General features: G+C 43.0%; 2 protein-coding genes and 1 pseudogene across 2 annotated transcripts in view; 2 read left to right on the forward strand and 1 right to left on the reverse strand.

Moving 5' to 3' along the window:
- Window positions 1–19,758, reverse strand: WDR82 (WD repeat domain 82). Its single transcript, XM_081818861.1, has 9 exons — window positions 19,319–19,758; window positions 14,748–14,845; window positions 11,744–11,810; window positions 7,051–7,150; window positions 6,048–6,164; window positions 5,438–5,593; window positions 4,945–5,014; window positions 4,249–4,391; window positions 1–2,850 (listed from the first exon to the last, which is right to left on the reverse strand). Exons 1-9 carry the CDS (start codon window positions 19,477–19,479, stop codon window positions 2,821–2,823), a joined length of 942 nt encoding a protein of 313 aa, XP_081674987.1. The 5' UTR covers window positions 19,480–19,758; the 3' UTR covers window positions 1–2,820.
- LOC102744711 (deoxyuridine 5'-triphosphate nucleotidohydrolase, mitochondrial-like) lies at window positions 7,773–8,930 on the forward strand (annotated as a pseudogene).
- GLYCTK (glycerate kinase) overlaps window positions 18,821–19,765 on the forward strand; it is a 22,453-nt gene continuing 21,508 nt past the window's right edge. The window contains exon 1 of the mRNA XM_081818833.1: window positions 18,821–18,917. The gene's annotated coding sequence lies outside the window, so the exon portion shown is untranslated. The remainder of the gene's footprint in view (window positions 18,918–19,765) is intronic.

A 19,765-nucleotide genomic window follows, 5' to 3' on the forward strand; every position in this document is an offset into this window, starting at 1 on the left:
AACAGAGAGGCTACAGCCATAAAATTCTGTTTTAAGACTGTTAACATGGAAAAAATGTTTATATGTTAAGTACAAAAGGGACATAAAATTGTATATACAGTAGAATAACAACTATGTAAACACACCAAAAACCTATGCACAGAAATATCTAGAACATTTAACACCAAAAGATTAACAGTGGTAGCATTTGGGTGGCAAACTGATTCATTTTAAAATTCCCCAAATTTCCTCAATAAGCATTAATTATGATTGCAACAGGAAGTTTTTTTTTTCTTAAAAAAAAAATAAAAAATAAAAAAAACAACACCCCACTGGCTGGTGGTTGAGCAGTGCAGTGTCACATACAAATCGGTGGCTTTGGCCTGGACTCTCAAGAGCATGGTTTGTGCCCCCTCCCACCCCGAGAGCTAGGGTACCCCTGGCTCCATGGAGAGCATCCCTGCAGCCCCAGCCCCTCTGCTCCCTTTGTTCTGCCTTATTCCCACACATCGTCCCCAGTCACTTCCAGCCCTTTCCTCTCCTTGCACACTCAGGAGAGCCAGCTCTGTAGCCATGGGTCCCTAGAAAGACAGGCAGTGCCGTGCATATTTCAAAGGACATGGTACCTTAGCTTTGGACACCAGTAACTCAATAGAAATCATCTTCCTTGCTGACAGGCAAGTGGCTGCTGTGGTTGCAGGTATGTTCATTACGCAGCTCTTCTTGTAAACCCACAGTCTCAAGCACTCTGAACAGTTATTCCTACCATGAATTCTCTACCCTGGAGAGCCAGAAGTGGGCAGTAATAGCTCAGATCACCTGGTTTCTAAAAATCCCTCCACTCTTGAGAAGGCAGAGCTGTAGATAGTGGGTGGCACTGGAGAAAAGCTGCAGATTCCAGTCTACGTTTTGGAAAGATGTATGCCCCTTGCCCTTTAAGTTTGAGGAACAAGTCAAAAGTAACTGCTAACAAAACAAAACTGTAATTGCTAGCAACTCACAGCGTATTCCTGCTGCTGAATGAAGGCAGTTAATGGCTTGCTTCCCCTTAGCAGCTATGTACTCTTGGGCAAGTCATAACCTCGTTGAGCCTGTTTCTGTATCTGCAGGGAACATGTGACCTGCTTACATGTTTGGGAACTTAGTGAAATAATATGCCACTGGTCCTGCTCTAAGAAGGCCATGCAGGGGAAGGAAAGGCCACGAGCCAGCCTTAGCTCATCGCAACCCTGATCAAGACCTCTCCCCCTTCCAAGAGAAGGCAAGGAAAAGCAGCAGACATACCAGGTAAACAGGAATGACCTGTAATTGGAAAAGAAGCTTCAGACAAACTGAAAATGCTCTGGTTCCAGCATCGTGTCCCCAGACACCAGAAGCCAGGCACAAAAGGCATGCAAGAGTGACTGTCAACATGTACAGGCGCAGACAGAGCATCACCGAGCAAAAAGGGGCTAATACTGCAGAAAGGGCCCCAAAGTGCGGCTTGAGGAACACAAGGGAAGTTATCCCAAGACCCTCGTTTAGCTGCCATGGAAACAGCAAACACTTGAAGCTTTGCTTCGTTCTGTCTCCCAAAGAAATAAGGGTAATAAAGAAGACTCACTAACACTTGTGGCAAACACTATTAGCAAGGATTCAGTCTTTCTCCTGGGCTGCCGGACTCCACCGCCTTCTGCTGAACTGTGAGAAATGACATATTCTATATACATATATATATATGCATACATACATATACATATGTATGTATGCACACACGGATATATTTAAATGAAGGTGTACACACTGTGCTAAAATACAAACAACAAAAACCCCATGTCATATATAAAAAGGCTAAATAGAACATATAACACAGGCCTAGAGCCAGCTCTTGCTTGGGAGCTGGGAAGGGGTGCTATCATCTGGAGACTCTGTACACAATTTGTGGTGGGCAGGGAAGGCATCAGTGTAAACAACTCAGACTCACTCCACAATACTGGCCCACAGGAAAGCGTGATGTAACTCATGTACAAAAATAGACTCCCACCTTGCTTTTGTACAAAACCAAGCTTGGCAGGCACCCAGAAAGACCGCAGGTTTGTCTTGATGATGGGGGATCACACTAGGCTACTGCTAAACCTCCCAGCCATAGAAACTACCTGCAACCCCTACTTCCTCCCTTTCAGGCTCTTGGGCCATTTCCCACCCAACACTCAGAGCCCTGAGGCATGCCCAGATCACCCACCCTCACATGACTAACTCACAAGGCTTCCTGGCAAGCAAGGTCCTTCTCTCTGTATCTATCCCTTTCTTACCCCAAGATATATGAAGAATTTTTTCTGTAAATGTTTGGCACCTAAGTAACATGATGGTTGTGGAATAATGCCACAATGACAGAGGGAGACCCAGTAACAAGACATGCAGGGTGAGGGCAAGGGGTGCTGAGCTGCCCTTAGCATCTCAAAACCAGAACTGTGGCTTCCCATGCATTTATGGGGGTGGGAGAAGGGATGTGCAGAATTAACAACTTCACCGGCTCCTCAGCAGCAAATACATTCAAAATTGAAGGCGTCTTGAGGACCCCAGTATACCCTAATCATGAATCTGGTCACTCCTCTGGAGGAGCTCAGTGCAGTGACAGCTGTAAAATCTAAGTCCTGATAGAATCTGCCACACCAAGAGTCTTTTTGAAGAAGCTCGGCAAAGTACTTTTTTTCTTTTGAGCAGATGTACAGCACATCCATGGGAAGGCCATGTGGAAGGATGCTCTCCAGCCCAAATGATCCAATCCATTATCTCAGTCCCCTCTGAGTTCTTTCCTGCTGGCCACCCTCACTGTACACAAACAGCCGAGCAGCACCAGGGTCAGTCATCAATGGTGGGCAACCAGAAGGCCTGGAAGGAGAAACAGAAGTCAATTTTTAAAAGCCAAGCCTCTCTCCTCACTGCTGAGGGTTCTTACCCCTCCCCATAGCATCAAGGTGCCCAACCCCAACGGTGGAAGAATTTTGGCTGGTGGCCTTCCCTCATGGCCAATCAATTCTGGCAATCTAGGGAGAAACACCCCCTCCATGCGAAAGCAAGCTGGTCTTGTCTTCAACACTGTCTACCTTCCATGCCAATGGCCCAGTGGTAAGGAAAAACAGGAAAGCTGTCTGGAAGGTGGGTGTCTGGGTAACCTGGACTCATTGCTAATCTGCCAGGTGACCTCCAACAGGCCCTCTCCTTCCTGAGCTGTAAAAAAGTGAGAAGAATTGAACTAGATGGTTTTGCTGCATTTCCTTCTGACACGGTTTCCTTAGTTGGAAAAAAAGGGAAAAAAAAAGAGCCAAGGGGGCAATGTGTTCTGGATAGGCTAGAAGCGAAATCCCTCATCCTCAAATACCCAGGAAGATTTAAGAGATGCCAAAAAGAAACTTGAGACTGAGACACACTTCGCTTTGTTCTGCTAGCGTGGCCTAGGAAGAGACAGGGGCCTAGAGGAAATTCTAAGTAGTGAGTTATGATCAACTGTATGATTTTCTGAGGAACTCAGCATAAACTGAAAGAAACGGCACACTGAGAGTTTGCAGCCACAAAAGGCTGGTTCAAAGTATTTTTTTAAAAGGCCAAAAAAACGGGATGCCTGGGTGGCTTAGTCGGTTAGTTAAGCGTCTGCCTTCGGCTCAGGTCATGATCCCGGGGTCCTGGGATTGAGTCCCACATCAGGCTCCCTGCTCAGCGGGGAGTCGGCTTCTCCTTCTCCCTCTGCCCCTCCCCCTCGCTCGTGCGAACGCGCTCTCTCTCAAATAAATAAAATCTTAAAAGGAAAAGAAAAGGCCAAAAAACTATGAGGTGTAGTCCCAAGTAGTTTGGGCATAAAACCAGGGGCCACAGCAAAAACTGGCCTGAGATCTCCCAGCAGAACAGAGGTGATCTCAGATCAGGAAAAGAAGAGTAAAAGTAAAAGTGAAAGATCAGTCCATAAGCATCTGACTCTTGATTTCGGCTCAGGTCGTGATCTCAGGGTTCTGGGATCAAGCCCTGAGCCGGGCTCCCTGCTCAGCGAGGAGTCTGCTTCTCCCTCTCCCCTCCCCCCGGAAATAAATAAATAAATCTTAAAAAAGGAGGGGGGAAGACTAGTCCAACCAGAGATCAGATAATAGGTGGACCAGAGAAGCCACCAGTTGAGGAGTTAGAACCGGAGGCTTGTCACATACCTATATAGAACACAGCTTGCTGTGCTCACTGAAGCACCCACCACCCCAACTAGAAAGGGTCCCTAAATGGAACACATCTCCCATGCTCACATACCATGTTGGAACATGCACTGGCAAAGGTCATGAACTTGGGGTTGAACTGCAAACAGGTAATGGGGCCTGTGTGTTTGCCATCCAACACAGCTACTTTTATACCACTCTCTCCATTCCAGACATGGATCTTGCCATCCTCTGAACCTAAAGGGAATGATAAAGGAAAATACAACAGCTCAAGGTGCAATGCAAAGACAAATGGGAAAGACACAAATTGACATCTGGAGAAAAGCCAAGCTTCAGGACCTGGCCCCTCATCAGAAATTGAGGGAGGAGAGGCAGTGGGAAGAAAGGAAACTGATCTTAACTCTCAGTTATTTGTTCCTGAGCATGTCATTTCTCCTCTAACTTCAGTTTTCTCAACGGGGCTGAATACCATCACATTCTACCAACATCGGGCCACTGACAACCAAATGCAGGGTTAAATCAGGAAGTTAGTATTACTAATAAGACCGTGCTTGTAGAGTTTAACTCATGCTGGTCCAGGGAAGACCAACATTATTAATGCCAGTTCCCGGTAAGGAACTGCAAAATCAGGATAAAGACACTACACCATTGGCATAACGTGCTGTTATACAGAAATCTGATAATGTCTATCAAAAGGATAGTATCTTAATTAGTTAAAACTAATAAAAATAACACAAATAAATGCACAGTACCAGAGAAATAACCCCTAAGGGGGATAAAGCAAGCTTACCGATCATAATAAACTGGGAGTCTGGAGTAAACGAGGCCTCCAGAGTGACAGCTTTGCTGTTGGCATAACCCTAAAAACAAGAACAGTTCTCTTATCACAGCCCTGTTAACATAATTACCTGCAAACACTGAGCCAGCACACACATCACCTTCCTTTCCATGAAACCCTCTCCTCTTCATGCATAGCATCACCAATGTTCCACACAAGGCTGCCACCCTTTACAATTCAACCCCATCTCCAACTCTGTATTCAATGCGGCAAGAAAATTATTTTGGTCAAGAATTATTTTGTATCTAAACTCCAAACTTGGGTCACTATGTGAGAAGTGAATGTCTCAGAGTCCAAGAGAAGTTCATGTTCAGAATGAAAACGCAAGCCGTGCCTCCACTGGTGAGTCCAGGATAACTGCTGGTCTCCATCAACCAGCTACCATAAATCTCAGCCCAGGAGGCAGAAGCATGGAAATAGCCATGCTCAAAGGTTGTCAGCTCACCCCAAAGGTGTGCATCACCACTCCCTTGAATGCATCGATGAGACGGATGAAGCTGCCATTGGTGGAGATGAGGATGAGTTTACCATCATTGCTGAACTTAAGTCCTGTCCACTCACAAGTCCGATCGTACTGCATCTTAAAAGTCGCAAATGGCCCCTGAAATGATAAAGACAGTAGCCCCAGCCCAAGGCCCATCAGTGTTCCTCCTGGCAGAGCCAACTCTCACTCTATCCCTTTAGATTCCTTTTTGACAGGGCGCCTGGGTGGCTCAGTTGTTGAGCGTCTGCCTTCAGCTCAGGTCATGATCCCAGGGTCCTGGGATCGAGCCCCGCATCGGGTTCCCTGCTCAGCGGGAAGCCTGCTTCTCCCTCTCCCACTCCCCCTGCTTGTGTTCCCTCTCTCACTATCTGTCTCTCTGTCAAATAAATAAATAAAATCTTAAAAAAAAAAAAAAAAAGATTCCTTTTTGACTAGGAAAAGGAGAGGAAGAACTATTGCTCTGACATTCTCTAATGTCTACCACATACCTCCTCTACCAAGGAAAAGGCTCTCATCTTACCCTTCAACATTTCCATAATACCAAGATAGCTCAAAGACTCAAAGATTTTACCTTATCAAAAGAGCGAAGGTCATAAAGTTTGACCATTTCAGAATTGACACCTGCAGCAAAAATTAACCCTTCTGGATCAAAGGAACAAACTGGCTTGCCTTGTAGATGCATGAGGCCCTAAGAAAAAATAAGAAAAAAAAGTTAATGAACCCAGGATCCTACCACTATATAATTTACTTTTTCCAATGAAAACTTAAGAAAGGGACACAAATAGGGCGCCTGGGTGGCTCAGTTGGTTAAGCGACTGCCTTCAGCTCAGGTCATGATCCTGGAGTCCCTGGATCGAGTCCCGCATCGGGCTCCCTGCTCAGCGGGGAGTCTGCTTCTCCCTCTGACCCTCCCCCCCTCATATACTCGCTCTCTCTCATTCTCTCTCTCTCTCAAATAAATAAATAAAATCTTTAAAAAAAAAAAAAAAAAAAGAAAGGGACACAAATAGACACCTGCCTACCTAGGGAACAGAAAAAGCAAACAAAACTAAGTAAAATGAGACTTTTTACAAACAGGTCTCCATACAACTGGCTTCATCAACCCTAACTGTACAATTCTATAGACACTGAATTCAAATAAAAACAAATTCCTTGAGGATAAAAGCTATAGCTCACAGGTTTCAGGAAAATGGTTTTGAAAGCAAAAAGCCACAAAAAATCCTCATGATTCCGTAACTACAGTTTTGTGGACTACACTAAGTCTCAAACCCGAGTACCATCAGCATCACCCAAGGGTGGATTGAAATGCAGACTACTGGGATCCCCTCCCAGAACTTCTAATCCAGTCGGTCTGTGGTGAAGACTGAGAACCTACACTTCTAAGCAATATGCACTGGATTATGGTATTTGCTTAATTACCAGCTACCTACCAGGAAGATAGATTTTCTCCAAAGTTTAGAAAGACTCTGGGATCTCAGAATGGAACCATTACTTTCTCCCTTGTTTGAGAGGAAGAGCTGATGACATTGCCTACCATAGGAAACACTCAAAGTGTAACTGTGAGGTACCATTACCTGGCAGTTAGGAGACCGGAGATCCCAGAGTCGAATGGTCTTATCAAGAGACCCAGAAATGAAAGTGTCATCCACAGGTGACATGGACAAGGCCACCACCCTGCAATGCATCAAGATAAATAGGAGTTGAAGCAAAATATTTGCAAAAATTGGATGTGAACTCTAAACCACAGGTACTTTCCTACCTACACACACCTGTTCTCCCAAAACTGCCATTTTAAGAAACATCCATATACAAGCAATCTGGAATAACCAAAGGCAACTAATATAATGAAAAGCCCTATGAATGAAACTAATAGCAATGAAAAGAGAAACTTAAAACTACAGCATAAAAATATAAGATTCCAGTGTAAATCAAACCACAAGGAGATCCCACCTCACAAGAGAGAACAAGTGCTGGTGACGATATGGAGAAATTAGAACCCTCCTGCATTATTGACTGGAATGTAAAATGGTGCAGCTGCTTTTTAGGCTTTAGAGTTCTTCAAAAAGTTAAAGACAGATAATTACTATATGACCCAGAAATTGCGCTTCTAGGTATATACCCAAGAAAAATGAAAATGTATGTCTACACAAAAAGGTACACATTATGTCCACAGCAGCATTATTCATATTAGCCAAAAAGTGGAAACAACCCAAATACCCATCATCTAATGAACGGATAAGCAAAATGTTATTATCTGCTAATGAAAAGAAATGAAAGCACTGATTCATGCTACAACATGTATGCACCTTGGAAACATGGTAAGTGAAAAGAACTGGACATAAAAGGCCACACACTGCCTCATTTCATTTACACAAAATGTCCAGAATAAGCAAAGATATAGAGAGAGAAAGTAGATTAGTGGTTATTGGGATCGTGGAGGAAGGGGGATAGGGAGTGACTGCTGAGGGGTGCAGGGTTTCTATTTGGAAGTGATGAAAATGTTCTGGATTAGGGGTGATGGTTTGCCCAACTCTGTGAATATACTAAAAACCTAAATTGCGTACTTTAAAAGGGTGAATTTATGGTACTAAGCTATATCTCAATCAAAAACAAAACTAAAAATCCTCATGATTCCTTAACTACAGTTTTATGGACTACACTAAGTCTCAAACCCGAGTACCATCAGCATCACCCGAGGGTGGACTGAAACGCAGACTACTGGGATCCCCTCCCAGAACTTCTAATTCAGTCGGTCTGTGGTGAAGACTGAGAACCTGCACTTCTAACAAGCTCCTAGGTGATGGTGAGACTGTTGGTTTGGGCACCATACTTACTAAGCCACAGGCCTGTGCTAACAACAACTGTATTTCTGATATGGGTCCGCTCCTATGGTTATAGCATTAAGAGTCGCTCAAAGACCTTTCTTCCAAAGGCTCACTCCAAGCTCTCCTGTCCCCTCTGCTCATGTTCTCACTTTGCCACGCCCTGCTCTGAAGACACCTGCCGCCTCCCAAGCATTTGGGCCTGGCCTGCAAGGAAGGACAGCACGTGGCTCTACTTCACTCGCCTCTCAGAGCACATCACAGGCCCAACTGAGGGCAGCTATGACCTGTACAATGCCTACGATTCTAGTCAGTACCACCTATAGAGAAAGCCCTTGTGGAAACAGACATCTGGGTAACTCTTCTTCTGGATTATGGAAGAGTAGTTCCACATTCGGGTTCGGCTGTAAAACACTTCATAGATATAGGAGCTGATGTCATAGATGAAGATTATAAAGGAAATGTTATTGTGTTATTTCATTTGGACAAAAGTCTGAAGTCAAAAAGATGACCAAATTGCACAGCTCATTTGTGAATGGATTTTTTTTTTTTATCTAGAAATAGAAGAAGTTCAAGTTTTAGATGACACTGAAAGGGGTTCAGGAAGTTCTGGTCCCACTGGAAAGAATTAAAATTTATGCCATGAATAGAAAATAAGAAAATGTACTTTTTTCTTAAAGCTTTTACCTAAAGAAAAATTTCTTGCACTATAACTCAACTAACATTCATACTAGTTCCTCAACCTAAACATTTAAAGATACTGTAAGCCAAAATTTCCTGGGAATGCTGGGGTGGTAATAAAACAGAGTGAGCAGAATGCATATGGACATGTAATTTTAATGCTGCGGTATTCAGGTGAAAAGCTCAGAGGAAGTCTATCTTGGCACAAGGCTCTATGCTGAGAGGTAAAGGGAATGCAATGAGGAGCAAAATCTCGACTCTTAAGGAAGCTTGTCTAGTTCAGAGAACTCCAAGAGAGGATCAGAGAAGGCTTTCTCAAAGAAGCAGCACATGTAGTGGACAGGATTTCAATGGGAGATGCCTTTATGAAAAAGGTGCCACACAGGAAAGCATGAGGCCCACATTCAGGAAGCAGTGCAGAGTTCACCTCAACTCAAGTGGCAGAAAATAATGCTGGGAAAATGAGTCAGAGCTGGATGGAGGTGAGCCTGACTCCAAGGGGAAGGAGCAGACAGATGTAGAGAGAACCATTAAAGCTTCCGGACACAGACTGTGAAGTGGTCAGAGCTGTAATACAGGATGCTAAAGCAGGATGATGAGGGATGGGGAGATTAATTAGGATTTGCCAATAATTCACTTGACAGGGCATGAGCCGGGGCAGACAAAAAGGAGAGACTACAGAGCTGAGTGACACATGAGGTTAAACCTAGGCAGAATCAACAGGATTTAACAGCTCACTAGATGTGAAAGCAGGGGAAAGAAAACAAACAGGTAACAGAGGCTTTGAGTCAGGATAATCAGAAGGGACAGTGATGAAGAAATACGAGGCAAACAGAGAGGAGCTGGCCCAAGGCATATAACAACGAGGGATGGTGTGCTGGACCTGTCAGGTGGGGCATGAAAGAAACACCTACGTAGATGAATATAAAACCTGGAGGTGGAAACGGAGTCTGGAAATCAGGATAGACATGAGCTAAAAATACTGATTTGGGAAGCCATTCACCACTGAATGAACTTAGTGATGGAGATACCTGAAAAAATATCAAGAGAGGAAGAAAAACGAGGGTAGAATCTTGTTTATTTTAAAGTCAAAAGGAGGGCGCCTGGGTGGCTCAGTTGGTTAGGCGACTGCCTTCGGCTCAGGTCATGATCCTGGAGTCCCGGGATCGAGTCCCGCATCGGGCTCCCTGCTCGGCAGGGAGTCTGTTTCTCCCTCTGACCCTCCCCCCTCTCATGCTCTCTGTCTCTCATTCTCTCTCTCTCAAATAAATAAATAAAATCTTTAAAAAAATAAATAAATAAAGTCAAAAGGAGAAAGAGAGGCCAAGAATAGCAAGAGTAGCACCAAGATGGGAAAAGTTAAGATGCCAAAGGAAAAAAAAAAAGTTACCAAAAAAACCCAAAAACAAACAAACCAAACCCCAAGGCAGTAGATTTTAACTGGAGGCAGCAGGGAAAGGGAAATAAAACAGCGTGGAAAAACCTCCATAAATGATTCTAGGACTAGACCAAGTGATTTAAACAGTGAATGAGTGTAAGCAGGTGGAGATGGGAGTATGCAGATTATTCTGTCACATTGGACAGTTAAAAGCAGTGGGAGAATTAAAATAAGGAAGACCAAGTAAGTCTGTAGGCAGCAAGGAAAGGTCTAATTAAGAAGACGGAAGCAAGCAGAAAAAGGGAGGTTGGTTTTGTCAAGGAAGAAAGGCTATTTCTTTTTAAGGAAAGGGTTCCAAGAAAGAGACAGAAGAGATAGAAGTTGAAGAGAACTCATTTGGGATGGCCTTGATTTTCTCAAAACAACAAAAGAGGCACAAAGTCATCTAAGAATCAGAACATCAGGAGGATGGATAATCAGGAAGATTGGAAAGAATTTTAAACAACTGCAATCAACTTATAATTACAGGCAGTACATTTGTGAACATTAATTTGACTAACAAGCAAAAACATCTACTTGTCACAAGCCATTCTTTGTTTGGAACTACACAGTAACCAACAGCTGCCACCTTTCATCTTCAGCAACACAGATTTGCCCTGCCCAATCAGAAGCACAGCCGAAAACAGGGTGCTCTTCGTCCACCTCCTGTCAGGGCTCTGTACCACTCCAAGTTGTACTAGGCTAATGTATATTTGCAAACAAAAGGACGAGGAAATACCCTCAATGATGGAAAATGTTCAACATTCAATCCAAACTTGAAAAATTGGGAGGAAAAAACACTGGGGGAACTGGGGTAGGAAACAGAGAAACAAAATGCATTACAAAGAATAGGAAACAAGCTTTTGGACTTTCAAAAGTAACAAAGGACAATTTTATTAATATTTTTTCATCCTCGTTAAGATCTTCACATGGAACATATTTATGTAAAGCAAAGGCCTGCTGAAATGGGGCTGCCAATACTGGAAGAGGCCTCAAACACGTAAATGGTCCTTTCATGAAGGGACATCTGCTTGTTTGGGGTTTCTAAATGATGAACATAATTTGTATTACCTAGGTTTCCACTGAGTATCTTTAATCCTCTTTTTTCCTAGTTATGTTTTAACTGAGATCTTGGTTTATTCTACAAAATCCCACCCCTGCTTCCACAACCTCAGTTAATCAAGTGTTGACTATTTTAGGGAGGTTTAACAAGAGAAGACTAAGAAGGATGCCAAACAGCAGTGAGGAACTAGCTTCAGTTCACTAATAAAATCTCTCTACTCTCCTGGTCTCTGGATAACCTCAGGGATAAAAGAACTATCTACTTCTGTAACACTTGGTTCTTACCTTTTGCTATGTCCAGGAAAGTATCTGATGTATTTGTTGTCATGCAAGGACAGGTAACGAATAGTATCTGTAAGAAGACAAATAAGGCATGATGATATCCTATTATTTTTAGAGGAATTGCTTTGTATTTTCATCTTGAAAACAAGGCCAAAGAATTCATTGTTTTTCATAACTCAAGCAAGGTGTGAATAAATAAGGTTAAGTAATTCCTCTCCACAGCTGAAGAATGGGCACTACAGATTTCACATAATTCAAAAGCAGAGTTCTCAAGTTGACGTCATATAGAGCAATGTTTAAAATCATTGTTACCACCATCTTTGGCTTCTGCATAGTTACAGTGCAACCTGTCCTGCAAAATTACCTGCCCGCACCACCCCCCAAAACACAATAGCTTCAGTACCCACAGAACGGCAAGCCTTAAAGAAGAACATTTAGCTGTTCAGAAACAGGCTCAAAGAATTAAGAAGCCATGCTAAACTGAGGATCAGGCTGGACTCTGGCATAATATTTTTGTCCAGGGTTCTTCAACAGTGTGTCGACCCAACCCTGACCTAAATGTTAACTGGATATACAATTTACATCAAAACTAAACAGATGGAAAGAGAAGTAATGTCCTACTACTTTTTAAATTAACCAACTATCCACTGGTCCTTTGTGCATCAAAGAAGTCAGTTAAAATAATAATAACCAAAAGAATGAGAATATTTGGGTTAAAAAGATCTTAAAACATTTAAAAATCAAACTCATGAATATACCAACAAGTCATAGCAGTGAGATTTTGTCAATACCAAAGAAAGGAATAATTCATAGAGGCTTGTACTTGGGGAGAAAAAGACAAACACTCTTAAAAACCAAGGGATTTTATCTGAAAAAGTAAGCAAACAAAAAGGATGGTGGTGGGAAAGGAATGAAGTGCCATAAAGAATAGAACTGGAAAGTGCTGTGCCCCCAAAAAGACTAGGAATAAGAAGCAATTGTTGAGAAAGAGGCAGTAAGAAACGGTGCCAAAACACAAACAGGAAAGCACAAAAGAACATTCTAGAGGCAAACAGAACACAGAAACAAAGAGGCTGAAAGCACCAAGTCATTTCAGTGGTTCACAGGGGTACTTTCTAGTAACAGGGCATTTGACCTGGGAGAGGGAAAATCACACTCTGTACGTTCCAAAACGGAACTCTAACATAGTTTTCTTTGAAACTCTTCAAAGTTCTAGAATGACAACTACAAAGTCTTCCTGGCTGTTCTACTTCTGAAAACGACTCACCTGCCCTAAGCAGAAAAAGACTTCCTCCCATTACCTGTGCTCCCCGGGATGAGCAGGGCGTCGCCATCCTCTCTGCCCCACTCAGTAGCTGGTGCGCTGTTCCTGGCAAGGCAGTGGCCTGTACAGTTATCTCCTGTACCGGGTGGTATCACAGACCCTCAAACTGTACAAACTACTACCTCAGCCTGGAATCAGGCAAAAGGAAACGGAGCGTTGGAGGAACTCTTCAGGATGCACTCGAGACAGGAAAGGCAACAACATCCTCACAGCAGAGGCCTGGCAGCAAGGCTGCAAGTGCCACACATTTGCCTCATTTTGCACCATATTTGGAGAATCCTCACATTTATTCACCCAGAAAAATACCCCAACAGAAGAAGTATACCAGTCATTCAGATGATCACATAGATATGTTTCCTCAGGATCCTAATGATTTATATTCTTGTCCAAAAGCATCAACTGCACTGCTTACTTAGAAAACCACTTCTGAAATAGAGGCATGAAAAGTAGAAATGATATACTTACTAAAAATCAAGTACAGGCAGAAAAGTCCCATTAAAAAAATAAAAAGACTTCTGCCCATCTGCCCTGAGATAGGCACAGCCAAAATAGCAGTCTAAGTGATCTTTGTTGGATGACATTAGAAAAATCTTATTGTAGGGGCACCTGAGAGGCTCAGTCAGTAAAGTGTCCAACTCCTTATTTCAGCTCAGATCATGATCTCAGGGTTGTGAGATCGAGCCCCAAGTTGGATCTGCAATGGGCTCCGTGCTGGGTGTGGAGCCTGCTTAAGATTTTCTCTCTCTCCCTCCCCCACCCTCATCACACTTTCTATAAATAAATAAATAAATAAATAAATAAATAAATAAATATCTTACTGCAAAAAGTGAAACAATCAATAAATCCAGTGAGATTAAAAAAAAAAAAAAAAAAAGAGTCCTAACACAAAAGTAAGTGTTACATAGCTCAATTACCAAGATGAACTGTCAACTGAGAAGACTTATTCCAGGGGAAATACAGGTAAAAACGGCAATCACTTATTAGAGAAAAAAATTCACAAGTTTAATTTCTAAAAATAACTCTTTACTCTTCAAAGACATTAGTTTTATTTAAAAATTAAAAAGGGAGGGCATGCCTGATCCGCTCAGTCAGTAGAGCATGCAACTCTTGATCTCAGGTTATGAGTTCGAGCCCCACGTTAGTTGTAGAGATTACTTAAAATCTTTAAAAATAAATAAATTAAAGTAAAAAGAGAAAAGGGACAAATTCAGATTTCAAAAGAAGTCCCTGAAATCAAAGATAATTAAGGTCAATACACTATCCTTTATGACACAGACCATAAAAGGTAGGCATACACCAGAAACTCTTCTAAGGTCCTTAAATTACCATAGTTCAAGCATTTGTGGTTATTTACCACTTGCTGTATGTCAAGTATTCTTTCCTTTTATTTATTCTAAAAGTATTCTTTCAAGTTTAAAGAAGTACAAACTATAAATATAATTCATTGCTTCCTATACCATTCTAATCTGGAGACCTTTCATAGTCCATTTCAAGTCCTTCAAAAGTACTAGTGGATTGCTTCCAGCATCCCCTGAGTCGTAACAATGTTGGCATTGCTAACATCATAGGAAAATATTTAAATTAAAGTAACTCTAACCAAAGCAGAAGTAGTCACAAGGATTCCAAGAACTATTTAACAAAAGAAACCATGACCATAACTTCCTAAAAAGAAGGCTTGCTTACCGTCTATTTTGTTAGAGCTGTACACGACTGTGTTTGCTGCATGGGTGTATCTGATGAGGTCCACGCCATATTTCTTACTGTACAGGGTTCTCTTTGGTCTGACGAGGAAATGGGACAGAGAAAGAAAACCATCAAAATCCTCCATCACCAAAATCTGGGATCTTCATATAAAGAGAAGCACTTGAATGATGTGGCAAGGATGAGCATTCTTGGGAAACTCTAACACTGGAGAGAAACAGAAATTCTTCCAAAAGGGAGGAAACAAATGGAATCAATCAAGTACAACAGACTTTCACCTCTGAACACCAAATGCTGAGGTTAAGAAGTGGAAGTAAATCTGAGGGCTCAAATGAGTCTTTACTACAATGTTCAGAAGTAAGTTTTGAGAAAAAGTACATCTATTTGGGAAGAAAGGCACATAAAACACAAGTCACAACTTATAATAAAGACAGATATGGGAATACATCATACCAATGAGGCCATAACTTTTCTTAAGCCATCACTTAAGAAATAAGGTCCTTTTTTCAAGAAGAAATGATTTATCAAAACTGAAACTAGATGCAAAATTGCTTGCCTTTCCTAACATAACCTGCTGTTGCAGAAGCTATCCATCCTCCCTATCCTACAAGTCTGAAGTACTTACTGAGCCTTATAGAAGGCAAGACTAACTCTCCCTAGGAATAAAAAACTAGTCATTACTTCTTTTCTTTTTTAAAGCAAAATCACGTATTTCCAAGCTAGAGGTTACCAATCCATTTGAGGTTCCTTCAATGTTTCCCTCTATAGAACCTTGAAAATCAAAGATCAAGCTAAAACGGATCTCAGCAAAATCTTTAACCAAAAACTTCACCAAGTTCTACATTTAGGTATAGGAGGATTTCATAAAGCCTATACCAATGTTTACAAAGAGTTCCAATTTTGAAAAAGAAAGAAGTTCACCCTCTCAATGGAACCTAGATGCTAAATAATCAGATTACTCAAGCAGCTTTAAGAAGTCAAATATCTGCACTTTCAATTTTTGTTAATGTTAGGGAGGGTCAAGAGTTTCGATAGATAAAACCTATTTCCAAACAAGACTTCTCACTCCATATGCACTGAATTTTCCACTTTCTCACCTTTAACTGAAAGCTCAGCTAAAAAGATCAGCCCAAAGGCTACCCTGCTGAGTCCACCATCCTGAGTTCTGCTGTGGGGTTACTGTGTGGTAAACAGTGAGTGAGCACATGCATGCACAGGCACATGTTCTTGCTCTCAAAAAAGTTGACTTTGTTTCTGCAAGTGGAAAAAGAAGCTTACTTATCCCAATAATTCGGTCTGTCTAAAATAGTGAAGACAGGGGAGCCTGGGTGGCTCAGTCGTTAAGCGTCTGCCTTCGGCTCAGGTCATGATCCCAGGATCCTGGGATCGAGCCCCACATCGGGCTCCCTGCTCTGCAAGGAGCCTGCTTCTCCCTCTCCCTTTGCCTGCTGCTCTGCCTCCTTGTGCTCTCTCTCTGTCAAATAAATAAATAAAAATCTTAAAAAAAAAAATAAAATAGTGAAGATATATCCTGAAGACCCAATGTTAAAGGGTGTGGTATAAGGAAAATTTTCAGTTCCACTTATATATGGTCTATTTGTCTCAAATTTATCAAGTACACTAATTGAAGATTTGTCCTTAATAACAGAAAATTTTACTTCTTATCACTTCCTAGTTTGAAAGAGCCTAATTTTTACATCCATTTCACAGGATCTTTACGAAGCCCATGCACTACATTTTTCCATGAGTATTTTGGGAAGTTTCTTTCCACAAACTATGATTCTTGTGATCAGGTATGAGTAAGTAATATTAAAGCCTTCTCTATGAATAATTTGCATCACCTAGCAGATATCTTTCATATTCTTTCAAGATGAAAAATCATTCAGTGGATGTTAACAAAACACAGACAAAATGAACAAAAAACTGGAAAATGCTAAGCATAAGGAACCCTGTTTTAGCCATTTTCAAGCTCCCAAATTCTAACATTAGTACCATCTAGTAGAGATACTATGCCTTCCAAAAAAACACTACTCTTCTACCAATGTTCATTTGACTTACACTAGTGGCAAATTTTTTCTTCACATTACCACTTAGGATCATGGACTCTTAAAGGTGAAAGATGTCATCTAAAGTGATCTGACCACTGTCACATACCTGGTCACAAGGCCAAACTAGAACCCAGGTCTCCTAACTACGAGGCCACTCTCTTGCCACAGACCACAATGTCACAATTCACTGATAAGAGAAAATTTTAAAAAGTGTGCCCTAGGGCACCTGGGTGGCTCAGTTGGTTAAGCGACTGCCTTCGGCTCAGGTCATGATCCTGGAGTCCCGGGATCGAGTCCCGCATCGGGCTCCCTGCTCGGCAGGGAGTCTGCTTCTCCCTCTGACCTTCCTCCCTCTCATGCTCTCTGTCTCTCATTCTCTCTCTCTCAAATAAATAAATAAAATCTTTAAAAAAAAAAAAAAGTGTGCCCTATACTATTATATCAATGTTAAATTTTCTAATTTGGATAACTGTGCTCTGGTTATGTAAAAGAATGTCCCTGTGCTTAGGAAATCCATGTTGAAGTGTTTAGAGATAAGGGGCTTGATACCTCCAATTCATTCCCTAATGGTTCAGAGAAAAATGCGTACCTAAATACTTACATACAGAGTGATAAAGCAAAAGGAGTAAAATGTAACCGATTACTGGATGATATGGGATATATGAAATACTGTTGTAACTTTTCTGCAAGTTTGTAATTATGTAAAACTGCTACATGAGTGAATAAACTGCATTAGGTCATGAAATTAACATTTTACTTTTAACAAGACAGGACTTCCAAGTCATTGCTCCCAACAAGTAGAAATTATGCCACATTTGGAGACAAACTGCTAAGGAATGCTGTCACATGTCACAACCTTCATTTCCTTTGAATGAGAATATACATCTCTATCCTCAGGTTACAGGAAGAAGTTCTAATCTGTGCACAAGCACTAAACATTTGAAGACAGCCAGCTTCAAATTACTTCTAGCTCCAGGACCCAGCAACCCTGATGCCCACTCCAGCTCTATGTCACTTTCTCTTCCAATCTGATTCAAATGGCCAGACCTGGACAGAAATCCACCTACTAAATGAATAATGGTCCAGCTAACAATTCTCTCCTCACCCAGGACCACCATTATAGGCCTCTCTTCCGCATACTGCAGGCGGAATCAGAGCCAGTTACATAATATTTTTTCATAGCCCCCGTGGGAAAAAATTGGGGAGAAGATACAGCTTAGACCAAAACAGAATTACTTTAGATAACCAAATTCACAAATGAAGAGACAAGTTCCAAAAGAAAGTTTATAGAAGACATCAGTTTTAAAACAAAAGGCAAAAGGAACAGTTGGAGAAAATAGAGAAAACTCCGAGAATTCAAAAAATATTATCTGGAGCTAGGTAACAAAATGAAATCTGACAAAACCAGTAGCCACCGAATTAAACCAAACATCCGCAAGCCTACGTGGGGAAAGTGGCTGAGGAAAATCAAATCTAGCCTAAACCAGTTTCTCCCCCAAAGGAGCTCGCAATTTGGCAAGGAGAAAGCAAAGCAGGTCTACAAAGGGTGAGGTGAAGCTGACAAGGGCCCAAAGAAAAAGGCAAAATGTGCTTTTAAGACTTTACAGAATGAGATGAGATGCAGAGCAGTGGGTCTCCAGAGGACTTAGGGCAACAGAAATTTCAGGATCAGGCCCTGAATTCTGATAATTCCAAGTGGACCATGTAATAATAATAAAAAAAAGTATAAGAGGAAACACGAAATTGTTATAGGATGCCTTTTTGTTTTCATAGCAGGTTCCCATTCAGGTCAGGATGGGACAGCCAAGTTCGTTTTCTTCTGGCAAAAAGGAAAAGTTTCTGATGTTGTTCAAAAGTTAACTACAAATGCGGGCATCGGGTCTCAGGGAGTAGGGAGTAAGAGAATAATTTAGAACAGAAAGGAAAAGACAGGGGGCCCAAAGAGGCAAAACAAATAAATCCTGACAGCTAAGAACTGCAACCCACGCGGCCTTCCGGCAGAAGGCCGCGGGAAGCTGAGGGGCAGGGGATGGGCGGGGTGCCAGGGCTGAATCGAGGTCACCGAGGAGGGCACAGAGAGCGAGCTGTGACGCTGCTGACTGAGGTAGGAGAGCTGCCTTTGCGGTTCTGCGCGGGGGCTAGAGCTGACGGGCACCTCTGACAGAGTCGGAGGAGCGGAAAAGCTACCTGCTGGGGCTGAAGTGGGCGGACCGGGCGTTTAAAGGTCAAGGTCAAGGTGGGGTTTGGCAAGCAACGCAGAAGCGCTTTTCCAGGAGGCCGAAGGCATACAAAATAATAACGCTGTTATTATCACTCTCATTATTTTTAAAAAGAAAATTAAAGGTCTCCTGGGCGGCTTAGGAGTGGAAGCGGCCCTGGCAGCAGCGAATGCAAAACAGGCCGGGGGAGGACGGCGGGGGCGAGCGCTGGGCCACGGGAGGGAAGGAGGGTGGGACGGACCGACGACGGACTCGGGCCCGGGCCCAGGGCCACCGCCGCACTCACTTGCCCTCCTGGCAGTCATAGAGCACGATGGAGTCGTCGTCGCTGCTTGAGATGACCGTCTCGCCGTTGGGGCTGAAGTCGAAGCAGTTAATCTTGTCCGAGTTCTCGCGGAACACCTTGGCGACGCGGAAACTCCGCAGCACGCTGTCGGTCAGCTTCATGGCGGCGGCTGCTGGAGGCGGCGGCGGCGGCGCAGGGCTGGGGCGGGGCCCGGCGGCGAGCGAGCGGGCGGGAGGGCTGGCTGCCGAGGGGCCGACCCGGGCGGGGCGGGCGCCGCGCCGGCGGCGAGCGCAAAGGCGGCCGACAGTCGGGTCACCTCCTCCCCTTCTTCCTGCTGCACGTGCGACGCTCTTCTGCCCGGACTGCGAGGGCTCGCGGACCGTTCCTCCTCACAGTCGCCTCAGAGCCAACCGGCGCGGCGCCGGCTCATTGTGTCCGCCATCTTGG

This window comes from Leptonychotes weddellii, chromosome 1, assembly GCF_054177405.1.
Source record: "Leptonychotes weddellii isolate Sample4059 chromosome 1, ASM5417740v2, whole genome shotgun sequence".
NCBI lineage: Eukaryota > Metazoa > Chordata > Mammalia > Carnivora > Phocidae > Leptonychotes > Leptonychotes weddellii.

Bases quoted from the DNA above. Each gene is read 5' to 3' on its own strand.
- WDR82 (XM_081818861.1), bottom strand. From the start codon at position 19,479: ATGAAGCTGACCGACAGCGTGCTGCGGAGTTTCCGCGTCGCCAAGGTG. The intron at 6,165-7,050 runs GTAATGGTACCT...ATTTTTTCTTAG, and splicing joins TCCGGTCTCCTAACTGCCAG to GGCCTCATGCATCTACAAGG. The intron at 5,594-6,047 runs GTAAAATCTTTG...TTATCATTTCAG, and splicing joins ACCTTCGCTCTTTTGATAAG to GGGCCATTTGCGACTTTTAA.